At 31.6% G+C, this 22,719-nt stretch overlaps 1 protein-coding gene across 5 annotated transcripts; it reads right to left on the bottom strand.

The window, feature by feature from the left end:
* Positions 1–966: 966 nt before the first annotated feature.
* Positions 967–15,563, bottom strand: LOC112707450 (ABC transporter C family member 13). Of its 5 annotated transcripts, none has more exons than XR_011864841.1 (36): positions 15,307–15,553; positions 14,755–14,795; positions 14,519–14,618; positions 14,204–14,359; positions 13,979–14,110; positions 13,755–13,855; positions 13,378–13,441; positions 12,789–13,040; positions 11,815–11,884; positions 11,277–11,337; positions 10,402–10,489; positions 9,712–9,830; positions 9,244–9,341; positions 8,767–8,833; positions 8,372–8,489; positions 8,104–8,220; positions 7,900–7,980; positions 7,553–7,801; positions 7,212–7,313; positions 7,063–7,130; positions 6,826–6,957; positions 6,570–6,720; positions 6,079–6,362; positions 5,790–5,946; positions 5,246–5,421; positions 5,045–5,156; positions 4,886–4,939; positions 4,538–4,660; positions 3,886–3,984; positions 3,370–3,462; positions 3,173–3,283; positions 2,932–3,093; positions 2,656–2,843; positions 2,310–2,554; positions 2,036–2,203; positions 967–1,658 (listed from the first exon to the last, which is right to left on the bottom strand). XR_011864841.1 is itself a non-coding variant. In XM_025759189.2 (36 exons), exons 1-36 carry the CDS (start codon positions 15,346–15,348, stop codon positions 1,578–1,580), a joined length of 4,404 nt encoding a protein of 1,467 aa, XP_025614974.1. In that variant the 5' UTR covers positions 15,349–15,563; the 3' UTR covers positions 967–1,577. The 5 variants fall into 5 exon arrangements, 4 of the variants coding, with proteins under 4 accessions (XP_025614974.1, XP_072057407.1, XP_025614975.1 ...); XM_025759189.2 differs by having other exon boundaries at positions 2,365–2,554; positions 6,570–6,717; positions 15,307–15,563; XM_072201306.1 differs by having other exon boundaries at positions 2,365–2,554.
* Between the last annotated feature and the right edge of the window lie 7,156 nt (positions 15,564–22,719).

Raw genomic sequence — 22,719 nt, forward strand, 5'->3', positions numbered from 1 at the left:
ATATTTCAATATATTTAGTAAAAAGATGTGCCAAATTTAAACTTGGATTTAGAAAAATGAATGAGAATAAAAAATACAAAAAATATAAGTATAAAATTATGAATTAATTTTATAATCATAATATATTTGAATGTATTTAATAAGAAAATGTGACAAATTTAAACTTAAAGAAGTTTTCGGTAATTGGTATGAAATATTAAGAAATAAAGAGTAATAAAATCTTATATAACATGCATAAATAGACCAAATAATATAGTAATAAGAGTATTAACATATTTAAGTTGTAGAATTTTAATATTTATAACTGAAAATTTTTATAATTATTATTATGACACTTTTAATATATATATATATATATATATGTATATTTATTGTATTTAATTAAGACTTTACGTTTTAATTGAATAATAATAGATACAAATTTTTTTAAATTTTTTACTAAAAAATGATTGATTAATTTTCAAATTTTGTCAAGTAAAATTGTTAACATGGTATTGTTAATAGAAGAAATTTGGCTTAAACACAATATAGAAGAATTTAGGTGTAAACTTTCGTATAATAAAAATAGATAGATAGATGTTAAATCAATATGGCAAAATATCAAAGTAGGAATGTTATACCATATATGTCATGATTTGCAAACAAAAATCACAATGCAATGCTCTCTAAAACACTGCCATTTGTTATTAGATATGTCACAATGCTACAAAATATGACTTGACTGGCAACCATTATTAACCCGTAAGATTGAGTTAGACATATAAACGTTGACTTTTTATTTGACAAGTCCAATCCCAATCTAAAACCCGATAAAAGAGGTAGACTGAGGTTTTAAAACTTAAAAAGTTTTGTCGAATTTCTACACCACGGATCATAAATGGATGTCTCATCTACTGAGATAAAACTTTGGTGTTGTTATAATACCAAAGTTCAGCATCAATATGCTTAAGCTAATAAGCATTCTTCTTTTGCAATTGCAAATTATACTCTTTCTTTGACAGTCGAAAAACTTTGGAACATATTTAACATAGTTACAGTAACTGCTAAAACTTTACAAGAGTACGTGAGCACCTTGTATTGATCTTATTGTAACTGTCAAAAACTGTTTTTACATTTTAAAGTTCTAATACAGAATTTAAGCAACACAATAACCATTGGAGAGGTCCCCTAACCAGAATCTTTTAAGGGGCGCCCACCCAAAGCTATGATTCAACTGCAGCGTAGCTGGTAGCTGAGTATCTTCATCCTTTTGCTTCTTTTTCTTGCTTTCTGTTGGAGCTTAAACTGATCCAGACAGAACTTTCATAGGATTAGCAATGATCTATGGTCTTGCATCAGAGTTCATTAAGATACAGGCAACCTCAGTTCTGATGTTCAACAGGAAATTGACCAACAAAGACAACAGCCAAAACACCATCACGGCAGAGATTAGTTTCTAGCACACACTACTGATGATTTGTGATGTTAAATAATGGCCTCAACAGCAACGCATTCGCATACTGGAGACCAACGTCAAAACCATAGTTGAAGTTGTTTGATCTAATCAACTAGTGTTAGTGGCCACCTTTGATGGTCAGTTACATTGATGAAGCTTTAACAAAACTGGAAAATAATGAGGACTCATCATTCAGAAGAACCTTTGGATTTCCTTGTTCAGCCTACACAGACACAACACAAGGGAAAATGATGTTATTCAATGAGGTGGGTTAACAAGAACCTGCTCAAGTAGCTAAAAATTGTTGCTTGTCCCATGGAAAGCACACTGTAAAGAGATTTGCAAAGTTTTTGGAATTATAGGAGCTACATACTAAGTAATGTTGAACCATGAACTAATCAAGTAATAAATCAACAAGTTCGGTAAAAAATAACCTTAAGCTGCTTATTACCCTTTTGACATGTGAAACATACAAGAACAGCTAAATCTTATCTTTGTAACTGGGGTGGGGTCAATTACATAGATCAAATGTCAGTATAGTGCTTTGTCATAGATCATATCTATGAGATGAGATGCAGAATAAAAGAAAATGAAACATACCAGGTTGCCATGGTCTAAAATTAGAATGCTATCCATATTTAAGACAGTTGAAATCCTGTGAGCAATTGTGATCACTGTCATGCCTTTGCACTTGCTGGATATGGTGGTGTGGAGCAGCGAAGCAGTTTGAATGTCCACATTGGCAGTGCATTCATCCAAACAGAGAACCTACAAGGACAAGAATACAAAAATAACCTCGTTGTTATGCCTTTGTATGATGTATAGTTTGTTTCTCAAGGAAGACACTATCATCCTTCATTAACAGCAAAATTACTCTGTTATGATGGAAATTCAAACTATAACCACTTCTCTTGAATCGTCACCCGTACTTTTGAAGATTTAAGAAGCGCACGTGCAAGGCAAAGAAGCTGCCTCTGGCCAACGGAAAACGATATACCTCCTTCCTTTACAAGAATATCCAGCCCTCCAGCTTCTTCTACTTCCTCTTTCACATGGCACTTCTCCAAAGCATCCCAAATTTTTAAGTCGTCACTCATCTTAAATGGATCTAGGTTCTCCCTGGAGTTTTGAAACACGTTGAAAAATTTAGCAGACATGACATTGTGCAATTAATAATTTGCATCAGAATCATCAAATGCAAAGACATTCCAGTTCTGTACCTTAATGATCCATTGAACAAGAACGGACTCTGAGGCACAATAGCCAAATGTGTACGCAGTTCTCTGACAGGAACATTTTTAATGTCCATGCCATCAACTAAAATGGAGCCTGAATATATTGGGGTCAGGCGGAAAAGGGCATTTAACACACTAGACTTTCCAGCACCTGTTCTTCCAATTATTCCAACCTGATTCATGCCATGTAAAAAGTATGAAGAATGACGGGCTTAATAATCATAGAAACTTTCATTGCATATTCAAGTATCACTAACTAACCTGTGTCCCTCCAGCAATAGTAAAACTAAGATTGCAGATTGCAGGTGCCAAAGATGGCATATATTTCAAAGTGACATTCTGGAATTCAATAACTCCTAGGTTAGGCCAATCTGGATTCACATTTAAGCATCCACCTTGTTCTTCTTGAGGAATGTCCATGTACTAGATATGTTAACGAATGTTAGTTTCTGCAAAATAAATCAAAACACGTCTCTAGAAAATGAAACAAGTCTTTTCGTACTTGAAGTGCTCTTTCAACTGAAACCATCTCCTTTTCTGTTTCAGTGAAACTTGTTAAAAAACTCCCCAACAAGGATACGATAGGAGCTGCATATGAGAGGGCCAATCCTACCTGTCAGAATAAATAATTGTGATATGTTTAATTTTGTATTAATTGGCTGATCTAATCAAAGATTAATAAAAGGGTAATCAACAGACCAGCCCTGGGGTACCAAAGTTGATAGGCAGACTTCTATGAGATCCAACAACAGCCATCAAAGCTATGAATGAGATGATAAATGCACCTAATAACTGGAAGAAGTTCAAGATTACAAGCAATTGAGAATGAGAACTTGAGATTATAGATTTCATAAGTTCAAACCTAACCTTTTATATACAAAAGGGAATTGAGAGAAATTTGGCGCACAACTTTTTTTTCCCCATTATAGCCCTTAACTCCCCTCACTAATTAAGCAGTAAAATATTTATTGAAATAACTTCTTGCTATTCCTTATACTTGAACCCAAGATAACTTAATAAGAGAGCAAAGTACTTATCAAGTAGACTAATCTCACATTTGTTACTATTACACATTGAGTAAAAATAATAAATATTAATCCACTAGCTTATTTAAATTCTACATTAATAAATCTTATATAAGGCATAAATCGTAGGTTTATTGCTGCATTTTCTTTGCTTGAAATGTTGCAAAACATATTTAAGGCAAAGACCTACCTGAAGACGCAAGGAAAGCCATAAACTTGCTACGGTCTCTGTGTATGAAGTCTTTTGATACAATGTGATGTGTTCAATAAATTTGGCAAAGAAAAAGTCCTGTCCATAGTTCCCATTTTGTTATAGTTAACTCATTGCACAAAAGTCAAGGCTAGTATAAAAATCACTACACATAGGGCAAGCAACAAATCCCTTCAGAAAACAAAACTTCCTAATAATAAACTGGAATATAAGTCACCCAAATCAAAATATGGATGACAAACTGTATTGAAAGTCCCAAAAAAATGGGGAAAAAGGAAAAACAAATTGACATGCATCAAAGCAGGAATTTTATGTGAAACAATAAAACAGAAAAATATTATCTCTTGTCTCAGCAGGTCTATTCCACGCACAAAATTTTATGTTCTTCATGGCTATGATAAGAAGTAAGAATTTACAAATAGCCATTTCTCATATGGACTCATTGATGTGATATGATAAATGTACTGCTGTTTGTCCTTTAATTCAGTTTTTCTTTTCTTTTTTCTTTTTTTTTTCTGATGTACATTCTTCTTCAAAACCCTCTCCCCACATGATCCAATGTTTAACAATTGCTCCCCCTCATCATGTGATTATTATTATCATTAAACTTTGATATGGTGTATATATTTACCTCGGATTTGAAAGCCCTTATAGTTGAAGTTCCATCAAGTGTTTCTGAGAAAGATGTATATATTGGAGAACGAGAAACACTGTCCAATCGGCGTAATTCTCTTGATGTGGATCTGTAGAAGAACTGAAGGCACACTAAAATCAGTTGAACAATGTATATCATACCAAGATTATGAATACTACACAGTTATATTTGTAAACAGATCATAATTGATCTGAAGTTTAAAAAACTACCTTTTTTTATGAAGAATTCCAAATTATACAATACAATAACATCAATCCTTATAGGTGCATTAAAAGCAAAGAAAGTAGATAGATCAAGGAAATGAAAAACAAGAACAACAAATACCTGTAGTTTACTGTAGATATACCACAATGGCAATAGGAGGACTAGGAAGAAGACCTACAGAAAATGAAAAGATAAAATTACTTCGACGATGAGGAAGGCTAATACGAATTTCAAATTTTCATAAAATGTTAGTGAAATAAGAAAAACAATTAGGGATACCTGTACATATGACAAAATGATTGCAATGCCCAACAGGCCTATAAAATTAGCCAGGAGAATGTTCATAATGAATGGAAGAGAATCATCAATTGTATAAAGATCTGAAGATAATCTGCATGAAAAAATATAAATCACGAAACATGTTAAAGAAAATTTCATGTTAATATAATCTGTTATGGTCTGAAGACCTCTGATTCTAACCTGTTCAGTATTCTTCCACCCGGGGTCTGATCAAAGAATCGCACAGGTGCATTGATAAGCTTGCTAAGCAGTCTATTGTGTACCTTAATTGCTGCTTGTAATCCACCAAACGCAAAAGAGAATGCCCTCACCAATGTGAAAAAAGAATTCACAGCACAAAATAGACATAGTATAGCCTGCAACATTAATTTCACACTCAGAGATTAGGAAGCTATAATATCAGTACCTGATGGGATAAGGTTATATTTGATTCACTACATAACCAAATGGTTCAATATTATATACAGTAAAGAGATCATGAATTTTCAATTATGCTTTAAAGTGAACTTCTAACAAGCTAGTTTCATTTAACTACTTCTTTCTGTAACACCATACTAGAATAATAAAAGGAAATTTGAAGGAAAAGAAAGAAAGAAAGAAAGAAACTACTTTGTTGTGCTTTTTGGATTAGACATTCGATGCCAGAAAATATGTAGTTGTATCAGTCATAGTCCACAAAGAGAAATCCATTACGAAAAACTAGTATCACAGATTAGCTACCCACCAGATAGAAGGACACAGAGTGCACTGTTTGACCAGTTTCTGTTGTATCAACCCAATATGATAGCCATAAATCATTTCCATTCCGAGATGCTTGCATGAAGATAGCTGACAGGCATATAGCAACTGTAACAAACTGACCAATGAAGACAGCATAGTTCCTGCAAATTGCACTAAACTGTTAACCAACAATTGGAATTATTATCCAAAGAGCACAGTAGTTAATCCATAAAACTGACAACATAAGCTCCCTGAACATCACTCGTATCATCAATTTACGATCTATTACTCACTTATACACTCCAATTTCAACTTTTCCCTCTTTCCTTAACTCAACTTCAACTATCTCCTCTGCTATCTCCGGAGAATGCACAATTTCTTTTTCAGGAAGAGATTGCTCCTTAGGTTTGGATGAAGAATCTGAGCTGCAAGATTCTCTGTGATTTTTTGAAGTTAAATCAAGATCATTCGATGGGGAGAATCTTGTGTATGAAGAAATTGGAAAGGCAGCTGAACTTCCCAACCATTTTACATGCCCCTTGTCCATTACAACAACCACGTCAGCTAAAGATATTGCCTGCATATGAATTTAGATATGTCAATATGCTAATGTTTACATTTTTATTTTAATAAAAAATATACAATACTTCATCTGAAAATACTCTCCTCAGCTATAGCTTAAAGTGTCAGCTTAAATATCATTTAATCAGAATTTTGCCAAAATGCTTGACAAAACCAATGTAATTTGAGCAAATAAATAACAATCGTAAAAGAGAGAACAAACCTGCACATTGTGAGTACAGAGCAATATAGTTTTTCCTTGCATAAGAGGGCCAAGAATGGCATTGTGTAAAATCCAGTGAGCAACTTGTGCATCAACTGCACTCAGAACATCATCAAGCATAATAACATCTGAGCCATCATACACTGCCCTGCTAATTTCCGAACTATCAGAACATTTTTCTTGATAATAATTAAATAATAAAAAGAGCACAAATGAACTAGTAGAGTAAAAGGAAAGAACATCATCAAGTCATCACCTCGCCAAAGCAAGTCGAGCTCTCTGTCCACCAGATAAATTTAGTCCCTTCTCTCCAATATACACCATGTCATGTCCAACCATCAATTCAATATCAACATCTAATGCACATGCCTGTAGTGTATCTCTATACCTGTTTAAGCTATGATAATTAGTTCTTTACGTTCAAAACAAGTTTGTAAAGCTCAGGTAGATCAATATCAAGTCAAATTTATGATAGGAAGTAAGCCAATTATACCTTACGGGATCATAGCTTTTCCCAAATAGTATGTTGTCACGTACAGTACCAGATAAAATCCAGGGGACCTGAAATTTGAGGGAAAGACATAAGAAAACTCATTCCAAGGCTAAGCACTATGTCAATAATGTCATTATCATTTCACCAACCTGTGGTACATATGCCACGGATCCATCACAGTAAATATATCCATGAGCAAGTTGCGCTTCTCCAAGAACTGAATATAACAAGGAAGATTTACCAGAACCAACCTGAGCAAATGCAGTTGAAAAGTGAAATACTGAAATAGATATATTTAGAGTAGTGCTTCAGATTTTAGATGAAGTGCATACTTCTTTCCATTCCGTTGATGATACTAACATAATGTTGTGAATTGTTAATGTTGATGATACTAACATATACAAAAGATTGCAAGCAGCCTTACCAATATAATGCAGTTTTCATATGATTGGCTTAAGAAATCTTGATTAAATTCAAGTAAAAATCTAACCTCTCCAATAATAGCAACAAAGGAACCCTTGGACAGGCTTAGAGTCACATGATTCAACACCATATTTAATGGTGGTTCATCACTGCTTGACCAGGTACAAGATACATCTTGGACAATGATAGCCAATCTTTGTGAAGAATCAGGTTGTTTACTCAAGAAAGATGATGAACTGGAACCGGTGTCTCCCACATTGGATCTATGCTCAGGACAAGAAAGAAATCTACTCAACCTTCTAGAGGATATAAAGGCCTACAATTAAGAGAATCCTTTCATTGGTGTCATCAATTAGTGTGTACAATATAAGCTAATTTTGTGAGTAAAAACTTCACTGAATAAAGGATACTCACATCAATCAATCCATTAATCACCCATGGAAATGAATTCAATGGCGATATCAGTGTGTTAAACAAAGCAAGACAAGTGAAAACCTACAATTAGGGTTTTTCAACCAAATCAAAACTCTTGATGATGAAAAAAAATAATTGAATGCAAAACTAAAAAGAAGAAAAACTTGTCTGCAATTAAGATTAGGTAAAAAAAATTGAAAATACCATTGCGGCATCAAGTTGATTTCCCATCAGTGTGAAGAGTCCAAATGTGAAAATAGAAAAGAGTGTTGGTGTGGTAGCCCAAAAGAATACACACCATGCATCCAAGTACTTCCGAGTCTAAAAAAAAAAGGATAAAACACGAGGATCAAGATTAAATATGAAAGTAATCAATTAAATTATGCCGTTGTTGAACACTAGCTCAGTGGGTTTCAATGAAAATTTTCCAGTTTCACCTCTAAAGATGTAAAATCAAAATTTAAAGCATTACAGCTAGGTGTTTCACTTCCAAAGATCTTGTCTCCATCAACCAACTAGAAAAAATAAGTTCCCATCCATACATCTTCAAAGTGCGAATATAGGTCAAAAGTTCTCCTGTTCTACGAATCCTGTAAGAACCACAATTTCAGGATTGTAAATATGCACCAACAGTTTTGAAAAATATTAACCCATTTTTGTAACATGCTACAACTGGCTAGAGAATGGAAAACTGTTGATCCTGAATGCAGAAAAACAAGAACATGGAAATCTGACAACTAAAAAGAAGCAGGGAACAACTGGAAAAATATTGCATCATGTTTGTAACAAATATGAAAAGATTACATGCCAAAACTTTTAGAAACTCCAAAGGTTCATTTAGCAATTGAAAAGGAAATCAATGGATACCTTTCATCCTTCTCCTTCATCATTTGTTCAGTGGCAATTGCAATTAATTGTGATATCCATTTATTCACTACATCAATTCAAATATCATAGTTTTCAAAATAATAAGAAAACAATAGCAGTGACAACAACGATAATTTAAATACATAAATTAAACCTTTTCAAAGAAGGAATTGAAAGTCAAGTATACATTTCTGAAATGGAAACTGGCTTCTAGGTCTAAGACATTGTTAAATCAAAAGAAATATCAAGCAATCTTCCCTGAAGGTACAGCCAAATACACATTCATTGATAACAAATTGGAACAGAGTTCCCGCTTAGGATTTAGGAAACAAACTCAGTTAGTGATAACACTTATAATAAACTATGAATTCATTCCAGCTATTGAGCTCACTGATGTAAACTAAGAATCAACTTAAAAAGATTGATGTAACACGTGTAGCTTCTCTGTTACTGAAATTTTTTTATGGGTGGTATTACCTGGTATCAGTAAAATGGTTATAGCTAATCCAGATACAAAAGCAAATTTGACTTGAGTATATAAAAGATAAAGTGCCACTCCAATTTGTAAAGGCAAGCTGAAAAAAAAAATTACACTGCTTATGATCTATATAAAACTTGATTCAATAATGTATACATGATTTTACATCGATTTTAAGTTGTAAAAGATGGTTTCCCAGTCATGTATGTCAAATACATCTACATAAATCCCAACATTAAATATGTTAAAGCAGTAGAAAACTAGTATCCATAAGTACTTAACACTTAATATAAATAAACGAGGAAATTTAATTACACTTGAAAACACAGTATTTTCCAAAGATATAAAATGTTAAAGAGGAATCTTCTAAAAGATGGCATGCCTGTTGAACAAAAGAAATTCAAATAGACGATGAAAAAGATAACTTTAAGTAAAGATTTTGCATCAAGAAATAATGAAGAGAATACCTCCATGTATCATGGAAACTATTACACAGGTTGACAGTTCTGTCAGCATCTACTGACATAAATGTCTGAATTTCTCCATTTGTGAATTTTGAACGCTCTGCTAGGTTCACACGTAGACACTTGAAACACATGAAATATATATATATTAGTACTAGAAAATCATGATCATCAGCGAAATCATGGAATGTGCAAACCAATAATAACATTAGTGTAAGAAACTGAAACTGAAAAAAGTCTTTTCCCACTAGGTAGGGCTGGCTACATGAATCTAACGACGTCATTGCGGCGTGGTCATGCATTGAGATGCAACAAAATTTTACGTTGACTATCGCAAACCTAACACAACCCTAATGGATCCAAAGACATTATTGTGTCATGATCATGCATAGGGATGTAACAAAATTTTACATGGGCTATTGCAGGCCTAACACAACCTTCCTTGTTTTTCTGAGTTTAGGATCGGAAAAACACACACACACATGCAAAGGGATCTAATTGATTTTACAATCTATAATTTTGGAATTATTGAGAATGAGAAAAGCTGCATACCTTGTCATATATTAAAGTCATAACCTTCCTTGTTTTTCCGAGTTTAGGATCGGAAAAACACACACACACACATGCAAAGGGATCTAATTGATTTTACAATCTATAATTTTGGAATTATTGAGAATGAGAAAAGCTGCATACCTTGTCATATATTAAAGTCATGATGCTGGATCGCAGCTTTAGCTTCAATTTGGCAAGACGAAAAGAATATTGTGTATCCAAAAAGGATCTAGAACAGAACACTGTCTTATTAATTATTATTGGTAAATACAGCACAAGATCTTAATAGAGGCCATATCAATCCATTAAGATACAAAGAAATTCCTTTTGGATCATTGAGTGTGTCATTTGTGTTCATTCCACACAGTTGCAATAAGGCAGTTTATATTTTTTTTATTTGCTGAGAAATTTTTTTGCATTATAACCACCATGGTTTTCCCTTTCATCTCAGCATGCTTGGAGGAAAGCAATTTTATCCTCTGACCACTCTCCTTGAAGCTTAGCTTTTATCACTAAAACCCCTAATATATGGGCTGTAATGCAGAATCCTGTAAATGGTTTTATGTTTCAAAACACAATTTTTTGTTTCTTTTGAAAGAAATAATGAATCATTTATATTTTTCACTTCTCAGGCTTTGTTATTTTTATGCTGTTTAGTGTTTATGCACTTGTGTAGCACAATACCAAATTAATAATGGGAGAAAGATGAAGAGTTAACTAATGTATGCAGTTTTGTGCTGTTCATTTTTATTGAACAATTAGACTGATGTCCTATATATTTTAAGAATGATCCTAGTGTCTGGATAATTAAACTTCAAGTGAGTTCTAAAATAATTTATTCTCATAAAGGTGTCTCGTTGTAATCTTTACTCCTCATTTGCGAAACATAATAAACAGCAACAAGAAGTATTCAAGTAGAGAAATGCCTACAAACATATAGCACAGGAAAATAAAAAAAGATGGATTGTTTTTGGTGGGGGGAGGAGACAGTGAGTTATTGATAAAAAGAACCTTACTTAATTATAGAGGTCAGGCCCAAGGATACTGCAAGTAAATACCCATCAGAGGTCACTGAGCCTGAATGATGTAAAGAAAAGTGGAACCAACATTTTATTACGATAGTTTGTACAAACTGACTAATGAGAAGCAAGGAAAAATGTGAACAAAAGTACAGGATATCCATCCTTGTTTCATTATATATAAACTAACCAATTTTAATTCTCCATGCTGCGTAAATAAAAAGGTCTTAGTTCAATTCTTTTAGTCACTTCGATAAAAGTTTTATCATTAAATGATCGTACTTTTATCATTTGATGAAGAACAATACAACAAAAATCCTATATATATATATTCCTGATTTCTTGTTTAGATATCTGACGCTTCAGAAGTCACAAAAGGAAAGATTAAAGAAAATGTGAAGAGCAGCAGTAATTTACCAGCATGGTTTTAGGATAATATCAATATCAATATTATAAGAGAAGAGTCAAAATACAGATCTATGTTAGAATTTAATGATCATAATGGATAAATACAAACTGTTCATTGTTGAAATACCTTGTTGAAGAAACTGGATTAGCTTATTGAGAAGCAATGGTCCCGCAAAACCAATACAATCATTAATCACCTGGAAGAAGTAGAATATTGTGTAGTTATAGAGCATAATTATTTTTAAAAAAATGGTTTTGTTTGATTAATTTTTTAAGTATCTTTGTGGAACATTTTAATATTGACATATACTTCGTTAAAGATAGCTCAAAACAAATGAGAGAAACTAAACATAATTTTCTTAAATATTTTCCCAAAACTAATCTAATTAGTAAATATGATTAGGTTTCAGGACCATTAAAATTGACATGAATACATGATAATAAATGTCATTGTATTTAATAAATTCTGTTTTGAAGCTGACATGAATCCTTGTAGCTTCCATAAATTTAGAACAGATCAAGGTATCAACACTATTAAAAGGGTAGAAATAAATATCCAAAAATGGGTGTCAATGGGATATCAAACAAATTCTAAGGGTATTAAACAAGAATTTGAGTGTTGGAGTAGGGGCCAAATTAAAGTCTAAAGGTGGTGGCGTAAGTAGCACATTTGGATGTTTAAAAAACATTTTCCATAAAGATGTCTAGATGCATGTAAAATATGCTATACATCATGTGTCCTTGCATAAGATGAATGTATTTCCATTGGCATAGCTGGAATTGCAAGGAATAATATAATCTACTATCTGTCCAGACCAATGACCCACAAAGTCATGACCATTGCTCTTCTATTAAAGAAAATCTTTACGGAAGAGCAGACAAAACAAGTACTCTAGACAGAAACTATGGTGGCATTCAAAATTTCAGACAATTTTAAGATAGCATTCGCTAGAAGAATTAGATTACACAGTTACCAGTCTAAAGAAGCTTAAACCTATTTGAGTAAATGTTGTACGTAAATACTAATGCACAAGCATCAATTTTGTACAACTTAGATTTATGTCGAACATAGAAGAAAACACTCTGTTATCGAAAAACTACCTTTAACAAACCAAGGTAGAGATATGACCATCCATAGGCACTACAGAGTGCTCTAAACAAGGATGGCTTTGAAGCATCATTAGTCAATTGAGCTCGCCAGCAGGATGAAATTATATCATGACAAGAAGATGGAGCCATATTAGTAGGTATCTGCAGCAGATCTTCAGAGTCTAATTGCTTTACCACCCCCCGGTTCATTACTGGCGCTATGAATTTGAAAGTCATCAAATCCCAAATGCTCTCATTAGTTTCCTTTAAGAGAGAATTATAAAAACAAAAGTAAATTAGTAAGATCATATGAACCTTTAAATATATGAAAATAAAATTAATAAAGCAGATGATCAAACAAAAAAAGTGAAATCTCATTTGAACATAACCATAAATTTAATTATCTATACAAAAACAAAAATTTTAAAATCTTATTAATGTTCCAACTAAGTCTTAGGCAAATTGTCTAGAGCATGAAATGCATTCCACTGTCCTGCAAAGAGTGTTTGGAGGTAGTAGACACAAGTGGTCCAATTTATCTAGTATATTCCTCTTCACATGACACAACTCTTAAGTTAAAAGTTTTCAACTATCAACTCACAAGGTCATGATGGCCACCCTCCTCAAGGCTCGAGTCATAGGAAAGAAGTGGATCTCCCAATAAACTGAAATTATGATATTAGGTTCAGTAAAGACATATCAATATCTTCTTGCAACAGAACTCAACTATCCTTCCTATATGAATAAATACATAGTCAATCAAATGTGATCCCTTTGCTTGTTACCACAGTTAGATCAAATATGCAATCCAACCTATGTTCATAACCAAGGACAGCAAGGCATAATGTGTGTGTGTGAGAGAGAGAGAGAGAGAGAGAATCAATTATGCCCGCTTTCAAAATTTTATCTGATGTTGAATGCTTATCAAAAATATAAAATAGAAAGCGACTATGATAAGAATGACAGGAAGGTATATACCTTCTTTTGAAAGACTCTCTCTTCACCCTAATCACATTTATAGCTGTGCCATACGTGATACTCAAGAGAACAACTAAGCTTTCCACGATGCAAACTGAAACCTGCAACGAAATTTAAGACAAATTTCCACATGCAGTCAACTGGCAATATTCATTGTTAAAGGAACAAAAGTAATAAAGAAAGTTGACATGCCCGGAAGATTCTATGGCATCAATTAATAGTACCTCCAATGATGGGAATGTAGTCACCAAACGGAAGACCCCCAAAATTGGTTTCAGAATCCACCAGAAGCATAAAACACGACTGAAGATTATGTAATGACTGCTGCCACACTTTGAGAAGAGAATGATATTTGTCTACATATAGGATTGTAAGTGAAGTTTTAGATCGCATAAAACCACATGCCTTATACTATACAGAACACTCTAGTTTAACTCTAACAAACTTACCCACACAATCAATTCAGAACAGCTATAAAACCACTTATGATATCCAACAAACTGACTATTATGTTCTTTCTTCCACACAAAAATTATTTCCAGGACTGAAAGGCATGCTCCAATAGCTGGTACAAAATAAAGAACCGATTTCTCTGGAACAGTCATCTGTTTACTCATTGCAAAAACATCAACGTAAGAAGATATCTTATGTACATCCTTAAAAGTTAAAATACAAAAATCATAAGTATGAAGATTTATTGATTTATCCTCTTTTCTTTTTTGGTGGTAGCTTCAGGTGACTTCTAATCAACTTTTAACTATTACCTGCACATCTGATCCCTGAACTCCTCGACCACTCTTCTGCTTAAATCCAAGCACAACAATAATAATAGTCGTCACTATATTCAATCCAACGCCTAAAAGAGTAGGTATTATTAAGGGAAATCAAATTAATACATATAAGAGAAATTAATAATAATAATAATAATAATAATAATTAGTATGAAATGTAAATATCGCTAAGGGACAAAAAAAAAACTGAAATTTCTAAATAAGGATATATGTCTTCAAAACAGTCTGAGTATCTCTTTCCATTCCATATCTGTTAAACAGGGAAAAAGTGCAAGTCATGAGTGCATGAACCATTATAATCTTAAAAAGTTGCAATCTTTAATCCATAATCTATTGTTCGTTAACAGTGGAATCATTTCTCCAATAAAAAATAATATAAAAGCTGCTCTAGTTGCACAGTCTTCACAACAGGAAACTTAATTCTAAGCTCAATTACAGAACAGAAACATGTTCAGAAGCACATAATTCCTCAATTCTATAACCTCGCATCAGATAAGGATATAGCAAGACGCAGAATATTATAACTCTGATTCAAATTGTTCCTTTATGAAAAATAAACCAAAACAAGAAGTTTGTATATTTGAAAGTGTAGATGCAATAACTAGTCACAGTCACTTGGGGGTTGACTTCAGAATGAAAAATAAACGCATGTGGCACACACTGGTGCTACTTGTTAAACATCAGAATTGGAATAGCGTTGGTTCCTTGATAAAAGGGCAAAATTAAGAGGGGAAATGAGTGAAGAGAAAAGAGAAGCGTACGAATGGAGAATTAGGGCAAATAAGAGCGAGGAAGTCGTCCATGGAATGGAAGAGAACACAGAATTGTAGAAAGAGAAGAGTCACCGATTGTTTGTTTGAACTTTGAACTTTGAATGAATCATTGAATCGCTCACTCACCCTCTCCTACAGCGAAGTGTCTTTCCTGCATTTTAGTATGACATTATATCGTTGCCATGCAACTATGAAAAAAAAAAAAAGTTGACAGCTTTTTCTTTTTCTCTTTTTCATAATGAAATTATTTTTTTTACAATAAATAATTTTGGTGCAATCACTTTTTGAATTTCGGTTTTTTTTTTATATGAATTTAGTTAGTGAGTTGTGCACTCTAAGAGTGGAAAAAGGCGACCTACCAAGAATCTGTAGTCTAACCTGACCTGATCTGTTATAAAATAGGCACAACCTTAAATTCTTATAAAAGTGTTATTATATCAATAGGTCAGGTCTAAACTCACTAATTAGCCTTGTAGACCTGTCAGACTTGCTTGGACCTGTTAATACATAATTACATATATAAATAATTTTTTATTATTAAAAATTTATGAAATATTTTAAATTTATTATATTTAATTATAAATAATTTTGTATATTTTAAATGTTTTATAATTTAAATTTTTTTTATAAATATTAAATATCACATATTACATATAAATATGTTTATTAAAAAATATTTTTTTAAATGATATTTTTATTTTTGTAAAAAAAAAACTTATCAGGCTTTTTAACAGGCTTCAAGCTAAACCAGGCTGAATAACAGACTAAACTTAGTACTTTAAAAAAAAAACTATAGCAGATTACAGGTCAGACTCAGACCAATTAACTATATGACAGGCCAGACCTGTTAAGAACAAAGTCTGGCTGTTTCCACCCCTAATACACTCGCACGGAGGAGGAGTGTGATACACTTAGGGGTAAACACGGATTCGAATATATTCAAAATCTCTCTATTTGATTTTGATTTAATTAACATTAAAATTATTGGATCTAATATGTGCGATTTTTTTATCTTGAATTTGATCCGCATATTTGCCGATCAAATCGGATCGGATCTTGAATATATCTGTAAAACATAAAAATATTTTTAAAATTTTATTTTTATTAAAAAATAACAATAAAATCTTTTTTTTATTCTTTTAAATATATTTATTCTTAAAATATTATTAAACATACTTTTTCTTAAATAATAAAAATAAAATAATATGATATATATGATAATTATTAGTTAAAATAAAATATAAAAAAATTATTTACTTATTTATTTATTTTTGCAGATCCGCATATATACGGATCGGATATGCGAATACCTATCTAAAATCCGCAATCCAATCCTATTAGTGTGCAGATTCGATTCGAAAAGTCTTGCGTATTGGATCGATATCCGTAATTTTCGAATCAGATTCGAATAAACACTGCAGATATGCGAATCGGATCCAATCCATAAACAAAACAAGGTGTACTGGAATTCTTTTAATTTAAAATCATAAAATCAGAGAATTTTGCTCTGCACAAACTCAAAGGAAAAATCGGACGGTCTGATTTTTTTAACATAAAAAAATTAAAATTTCTGAAGTACAGATATTGGTAGGTTCGATTTTACAATTATTTTTTATTTTAAAAATACGAAATCGGTAGATTCAATTTGAAATTAAAAAAATATTTAAATAAAAAATCACAAATTAAACAGTCTAATTTATAGATATATAGGTAGCACTTTTGTCAATCGCACAAAACTCTCTTCTTCTTGGCCTCACCTCATGCTCTCTTCCTTTACTTCCAGAGAAGAGAAGAGAAGAGAAGAGAAGAGAAGAGTTCGAGTGAAAAATTTTCTCAACGTGGATAAAAAAATTAAAATAGACAATAAAGTTATGTTAAAAGTATATTATGATGGTCATGTTTGTTATAAATGTTTGGGGAGTAAATATTATATATCAAAATTCATATGATATTGATATTTCTTTTACATTTTTATTTGAAGAACTAAAATATGTGATTTGTGAAAAGATAGATTCTCAAATATTAAAAAGAGTGTCATGTATTTTGTACAAATATTCTATCACAGTATTTGGTGGGTTTGTTTTATTTCAAACCATATATGTAACCGATGAAACAATATGCAAGAGATATTTTTAATTTATATTAAAACTCGCTCACAAATGTCATTCATCAAACTATATATTAAATTTAAACAATTTCAAACCAACTGAAACTCAAATGAAAAGATTACAATAATGATAACGAGTAGGAGTTTAAAATCAATTATGAGGTAATTGATCTAAATGAAGGCGAAGAACAAGTTGATGACACTATAGAAATAGATATTGCGAAGATAGTAAATATACTAATAAATTAACATCTATTTAAAAAGTCATCTTTTATGTATGTGTTGAATTTGAAAATTATGCAAGTACCAAATTTTTTTAAATATATGAAGACATATATATAATTTGGACATTTATATAGTAGATTAATATTGTAAATTTAGTTAAATTTGGAAGGATTACTTGATTAATACGACAAAGAATGAAATCTTGTCATTATTTATATTGTAGATAAATTAATAATGTGATTTGTAAAATGTAAAATTGTTATTAATAGACATATTATTTAACTAATATTTTTAAATCATGGACTAATATCTACAAAATATATATATATATATAATTTATTAATTAAGATCATATATTTATTTATTTATTAATATTTACAGCTTTATACACACACACATATATATATATATATTATATTTAGAATTAAGTATTTTTTTCGTTCTTAAAATTTGGGGTGAAAATTAAAATTATCTCTAAGATTTTTTTATATTCAAAATCGTCTCTAACGTTGAATTTTATTTTAAAATCATCATTTTTTTTAATTTTCAAACAAAAATATCCTTCATCATCACATCTTTCTCATCTTCTTCAAAAAAATTTTTGTATTCAAAATCGTCTTTAACGTTGAATTTTATTTTAAAATCATCATTTTTTTATTTTCAAACAAAAATATCCTTCATCATCACATCTTTCTCATCCTCCTCACTCCAACTATTCACACCATCACCACCTCCCTCCACCTTTTACCCTGCATCCACTACCACACCTCTCATCTCATCATTGTCATTGTACATTTATATTGCCATAATCTATTAAATTCACACCCAACATACATAATACACGAAGAAAGCAAGAGAAACAAAGAAAAAAAACTCGAAAAAAGAAGAAAGTGTGAGTTGGTCTAAGAAAGAAGCAGAGATAGAAAGAGAGTGAGAAACAGAAGTTGTGGGGAAGAGAGAAGAACAAAAGAGAAAAAAGATAAGAAAGAAGCAATGACAAAGCCACTGTCGTTGTTGCTATAGCAATTGTGGCTAATGAGGAGAGGAACAACGGAATAGACCATAGAGAGAGGGGGGAAGAACAGAGCCCCTCACCATTAGGAGCTTGACAACGATGATGGAGCTCGACGTCGATAGGAGTAGCTCCAACCTCAGTCACGATGCGATGGCGGCAGTTGCACTCTTTTACGTCATCACCTTCCTCTTCTTCCTTTCCTTTTCATTCTTTCCCTCTTTGTTTCTCTCTTCTCTCGTTCTCTCTCTCTCATTTTCTCGTCTTGTCTCTCTCTCACAGTCACGAGGCGAGATGGCAGCCGCATTCTTTTCTGTTATCACCTCCCTCTTCTTCCTTCTTTTTATCTTTCTTTCCTTCTCTGTTTCTCTCTTCTTTTGTTGCCTGTGTTTCTTTTATTCTCTTCCTTTCTTTTGTTTCTATTTCAAGTGGGAGGAGTTTGGAGTAGCGGATGAGGTGGTGGTGGTGATAATAGAGAAATATTATTTGTATCATTTAAAAAGTTTATTATGTTCAAAATGATCATTTTAATACTAAATTTAACATTGAAGATCATTCAAACAAACAAAAAAAAGATTAGGAGTGATTTTGATTTCATCCCAAACTTGAAGAACGAAAAAAGTATTTAACCCTAATATTTATGTATTTGTTACAAATTTATAACTTGTATATTTATATGTTAAGACCATTGTCCTTTTTTAAATTATTTCTAAGTATTGTTATAGCAAAGCCTCCTGTCGTGAATTCGTCATGAGAATGTAATTCAGTATTAGAGAGGTAGTCATTACGGTAATAAAAAATTATACCATTCATAAAACAGTAAAAGTGTAGATTTTCGAGTGTATGAATCAAAATTTATGACATTTTATGTCAAATGTACACATTACGGCATAGGTTGCTGTCGCGAGCGTATGTGCCGGCCTGTGTCGCTGGCGCATGCGTCTCTTTCCGCCTAGGTTGCTGCCGTCCATGTGTCTTTTCGTCTTGTTGTTCTTGTCTGCGTCTTTGTTTGTCCGCGTCACTGCTACCAGCCTGCTTAGTCTACTTTCTGCACCCTTTTCGTTGCCGTGAATGGAGAAGATGAAGATTGGGATAAATTGGGGATAAAAGAGTATTTTTGTTTAAAAGGATGACTTAAAAATCAAGCTAAACCTTAGGAATGATTTTATATAAAAAATTGAAAATAAATAAAATTTTTTGTCTATACTTTAAAGACTAAAATTGTACTTAATTCTAAAAATAATGATAACTTAGATTATAGTGATGGAATAAAATGAAAAAAAGAATTGGACATGGAATAAAATGAAAAAAAGAATTGGACACTAAATTTTTATATTCCTCTTACCCTATTCAATACAATGCACGGTTCCTTGGTAACTTCTAGTTTGATTAGGGAAACCACAGAAAATGAATCTGCTAATGAAGGTTACAGATTCGGTGAAGAGGAAGAAACCTATAATATTGTGGCTGCTCATGGTTATTTTGGACGATTGATCTTCCAATATGCTAGTTTCAACAATTCTCGTTCTTTACATTTCTTCCTAGCTGCTTGGCCTGTAGTAGGTATCTGGTTTACTGCGTTAGGCATTAGCACTATGATTTTCAATTTAAATGGTTTCAATTTCAACCAATCTGTAGTTGATAGTCAAGGTCGTGTAATTAACACATGGGCTGATATTATTAACCGAGCTAATCTAAGTAAAAAATCGCAAATTCCTTCGATATTGTATGAATGAGATTCATATTCGATTCGATAGTTTGTTTTTTTTTTTAAAAAAAAGATAAATATCATTTATATCGAATTTGAATATCAGAATAGTAGATATAGTTCTGATTCAATGGGTTAGGTCCACTTACTTTTTTTTAATGTTTCGAAATTTTATTATTGGAATAATCGAAAATAGCAATATAAAGAAGATATCATTATTCATTAAATAAAAAAAAGAGACTGATAAAAATGTTATACTTTATAAATAGACTAAGTACTAAATAGACTAAGTAGAAATTGTTTACTAAAATTTGATTATTATTCATTAGAATGATATCCGTAATAGTGTGAAAAGAAGGTCCGACTCCAAGTTGTTCAAGAATAGTGGCGTTGAGTTTCTCGACCCTTTGCCTTAGGATTAGTTAGTTCTATTTCTCGATAGGGGCAAGGGAAGGGGTATAACTCAGCGGTAGAGTGAAAGCAAGCATGACATCATTATGGACATAAAATCCCAAAGTATGGAACCCCATAAACAGGCTGGCCCAACTTAAATGCGATATTATAGCTTCTTTGTGGTCTAACAGGCAAAAAGGCGACAAAATAGATTCATCATGCCATTACCTTTCGAGGAATTTCTATAAATACCCAGAATGAAATAATGCCAGAAAGAATTTTGATACAAACATTAATTGGTGACGAAGGGTATAACTTGTACAAATCTTTCCATTTTCCAATTCGATTCGATCCATTCGTTCTCCAGACCCCCGGAAAAGCATGAAAAAAAAGGCTCGAATGGTACGATCCCGCCGTCACCCCAGATTGAAAGGGACGATCTCGTAGTTCTTGGTCTGTGAAGATATGTTGGGAAATATTCCCTATACCCAAAATTCTGAGTTTCATGTTACTCACTTCCAGAGACACGTCAGATCTGGGACATCCCAAATCAATTGATTGGAAGTATCACAGCCATCCAATAAGAAGGGTTTTAATTTTTTCAAATAAACGATTTGAAGACCTATTGATTCTAACAACTGATTACAGAGTGGGTCCGTTTATCAAGTATATTAAATAAAATAAAATATTATTTTTATAGTATAAATTAAATAAAAAAATATTTAACCCTAAAAGATAAAACGTAACATATAATAGTAAAATAAAAGTAAATAATTGACAGAAGAAAGTTTGGTATGCATGTTTTTTTGTTTGTTGTAGCACGTATAGGATTTTATAGTAAATATCCGTGTCAATATAAATGGAAAAAAAATCAGAAAAGAGTGAGAATGAAAAAAAAGGGGAGATAATGATAATAATATGATAAAAGAGTACCAATAATATATATGAGATAATAGAAATAATAATAATTTCACATATAAACTGTTTTATGATAGTAAAAATAATGATAACTTAGATTATAGTAATGGGATAAAATGGAAAAAAGAATTGGACACCAAATTTTTATATCCCTCTTAATTTATCAAGTATATTAAATAAAATAAAATATTAATTTTGCAGTATAAATTAAATAAATAAATATTTAACACTTAGCACTATAATAGGAGGAAATAGTTTAACAGAAATTAATGCTGTCAATTATACAATTAGTGATACTAATAAATTAACCACTAGACCAATCTAATTTGATTTTTATAAACAAAAATATAATTAATAATAATTTCACCCAAAAAGAATCGCAACTTAAATAATTGGCCAGAAAGCTTAATTTGATTCGAACTTCATTGGGTAGGTTTGTTCCAATTTTTACTTGGCAAACATCATATTTTTTTCTTAATTGACAACTATTTTTTGACATACAATAATTGCCAAAAAAAGTCTACAATTACATAAAAAAATGATGTTATAAAAATGCCATACTAAAAATAAAAATAAAATATTACTATACAAATTATATTTCTCCCACATTTAATCTTTTATTTTCTTGAAATGTATTTGATTTGAGGGTAACAATGACAATCGATTTTCATGGACCAGCTCCTCTTACATGTATCTCAAACCAAAGATACCCTTGACATTGTTATTTCAGCAGATTGATATTATTTTTAGGAGTTTAATTTTGATACACTGATAATATAAAATATTTTATATATTTGTATAATTATAGTCATTCTTTTGGCTAACTATTCACGTAATTAATATATAAAAAATATTTTTATTGATTAACATTATATAATTAGATGCACGTGTAAAATCATATTATACTGATAACACATTAAAATTAAATTCTTCTTGTTAATTAGTTCATAATAAATATTTTTGTTGAAGAAATAATAAGATAATCATGATTTTTCCTCATGAATTTACAATAGAAAGGAGAGAGAAACTAATTCAAAT

This window comes from Arachis hypogaea, chromosome 8 (genome assembly GCF_003086295.3).
Source record: "Arachis hypogaea cultivar Tifrunner chromosome 8, arahy.Tifrunner.gnm2.J5K5, whole genome shotgun sequence".
NCBI lineage: Eukaryota > Viridiplantae > Streptophyta > Magnoliopsida > Fabales > Fabaceae > Arachis > Arachis hypogaea.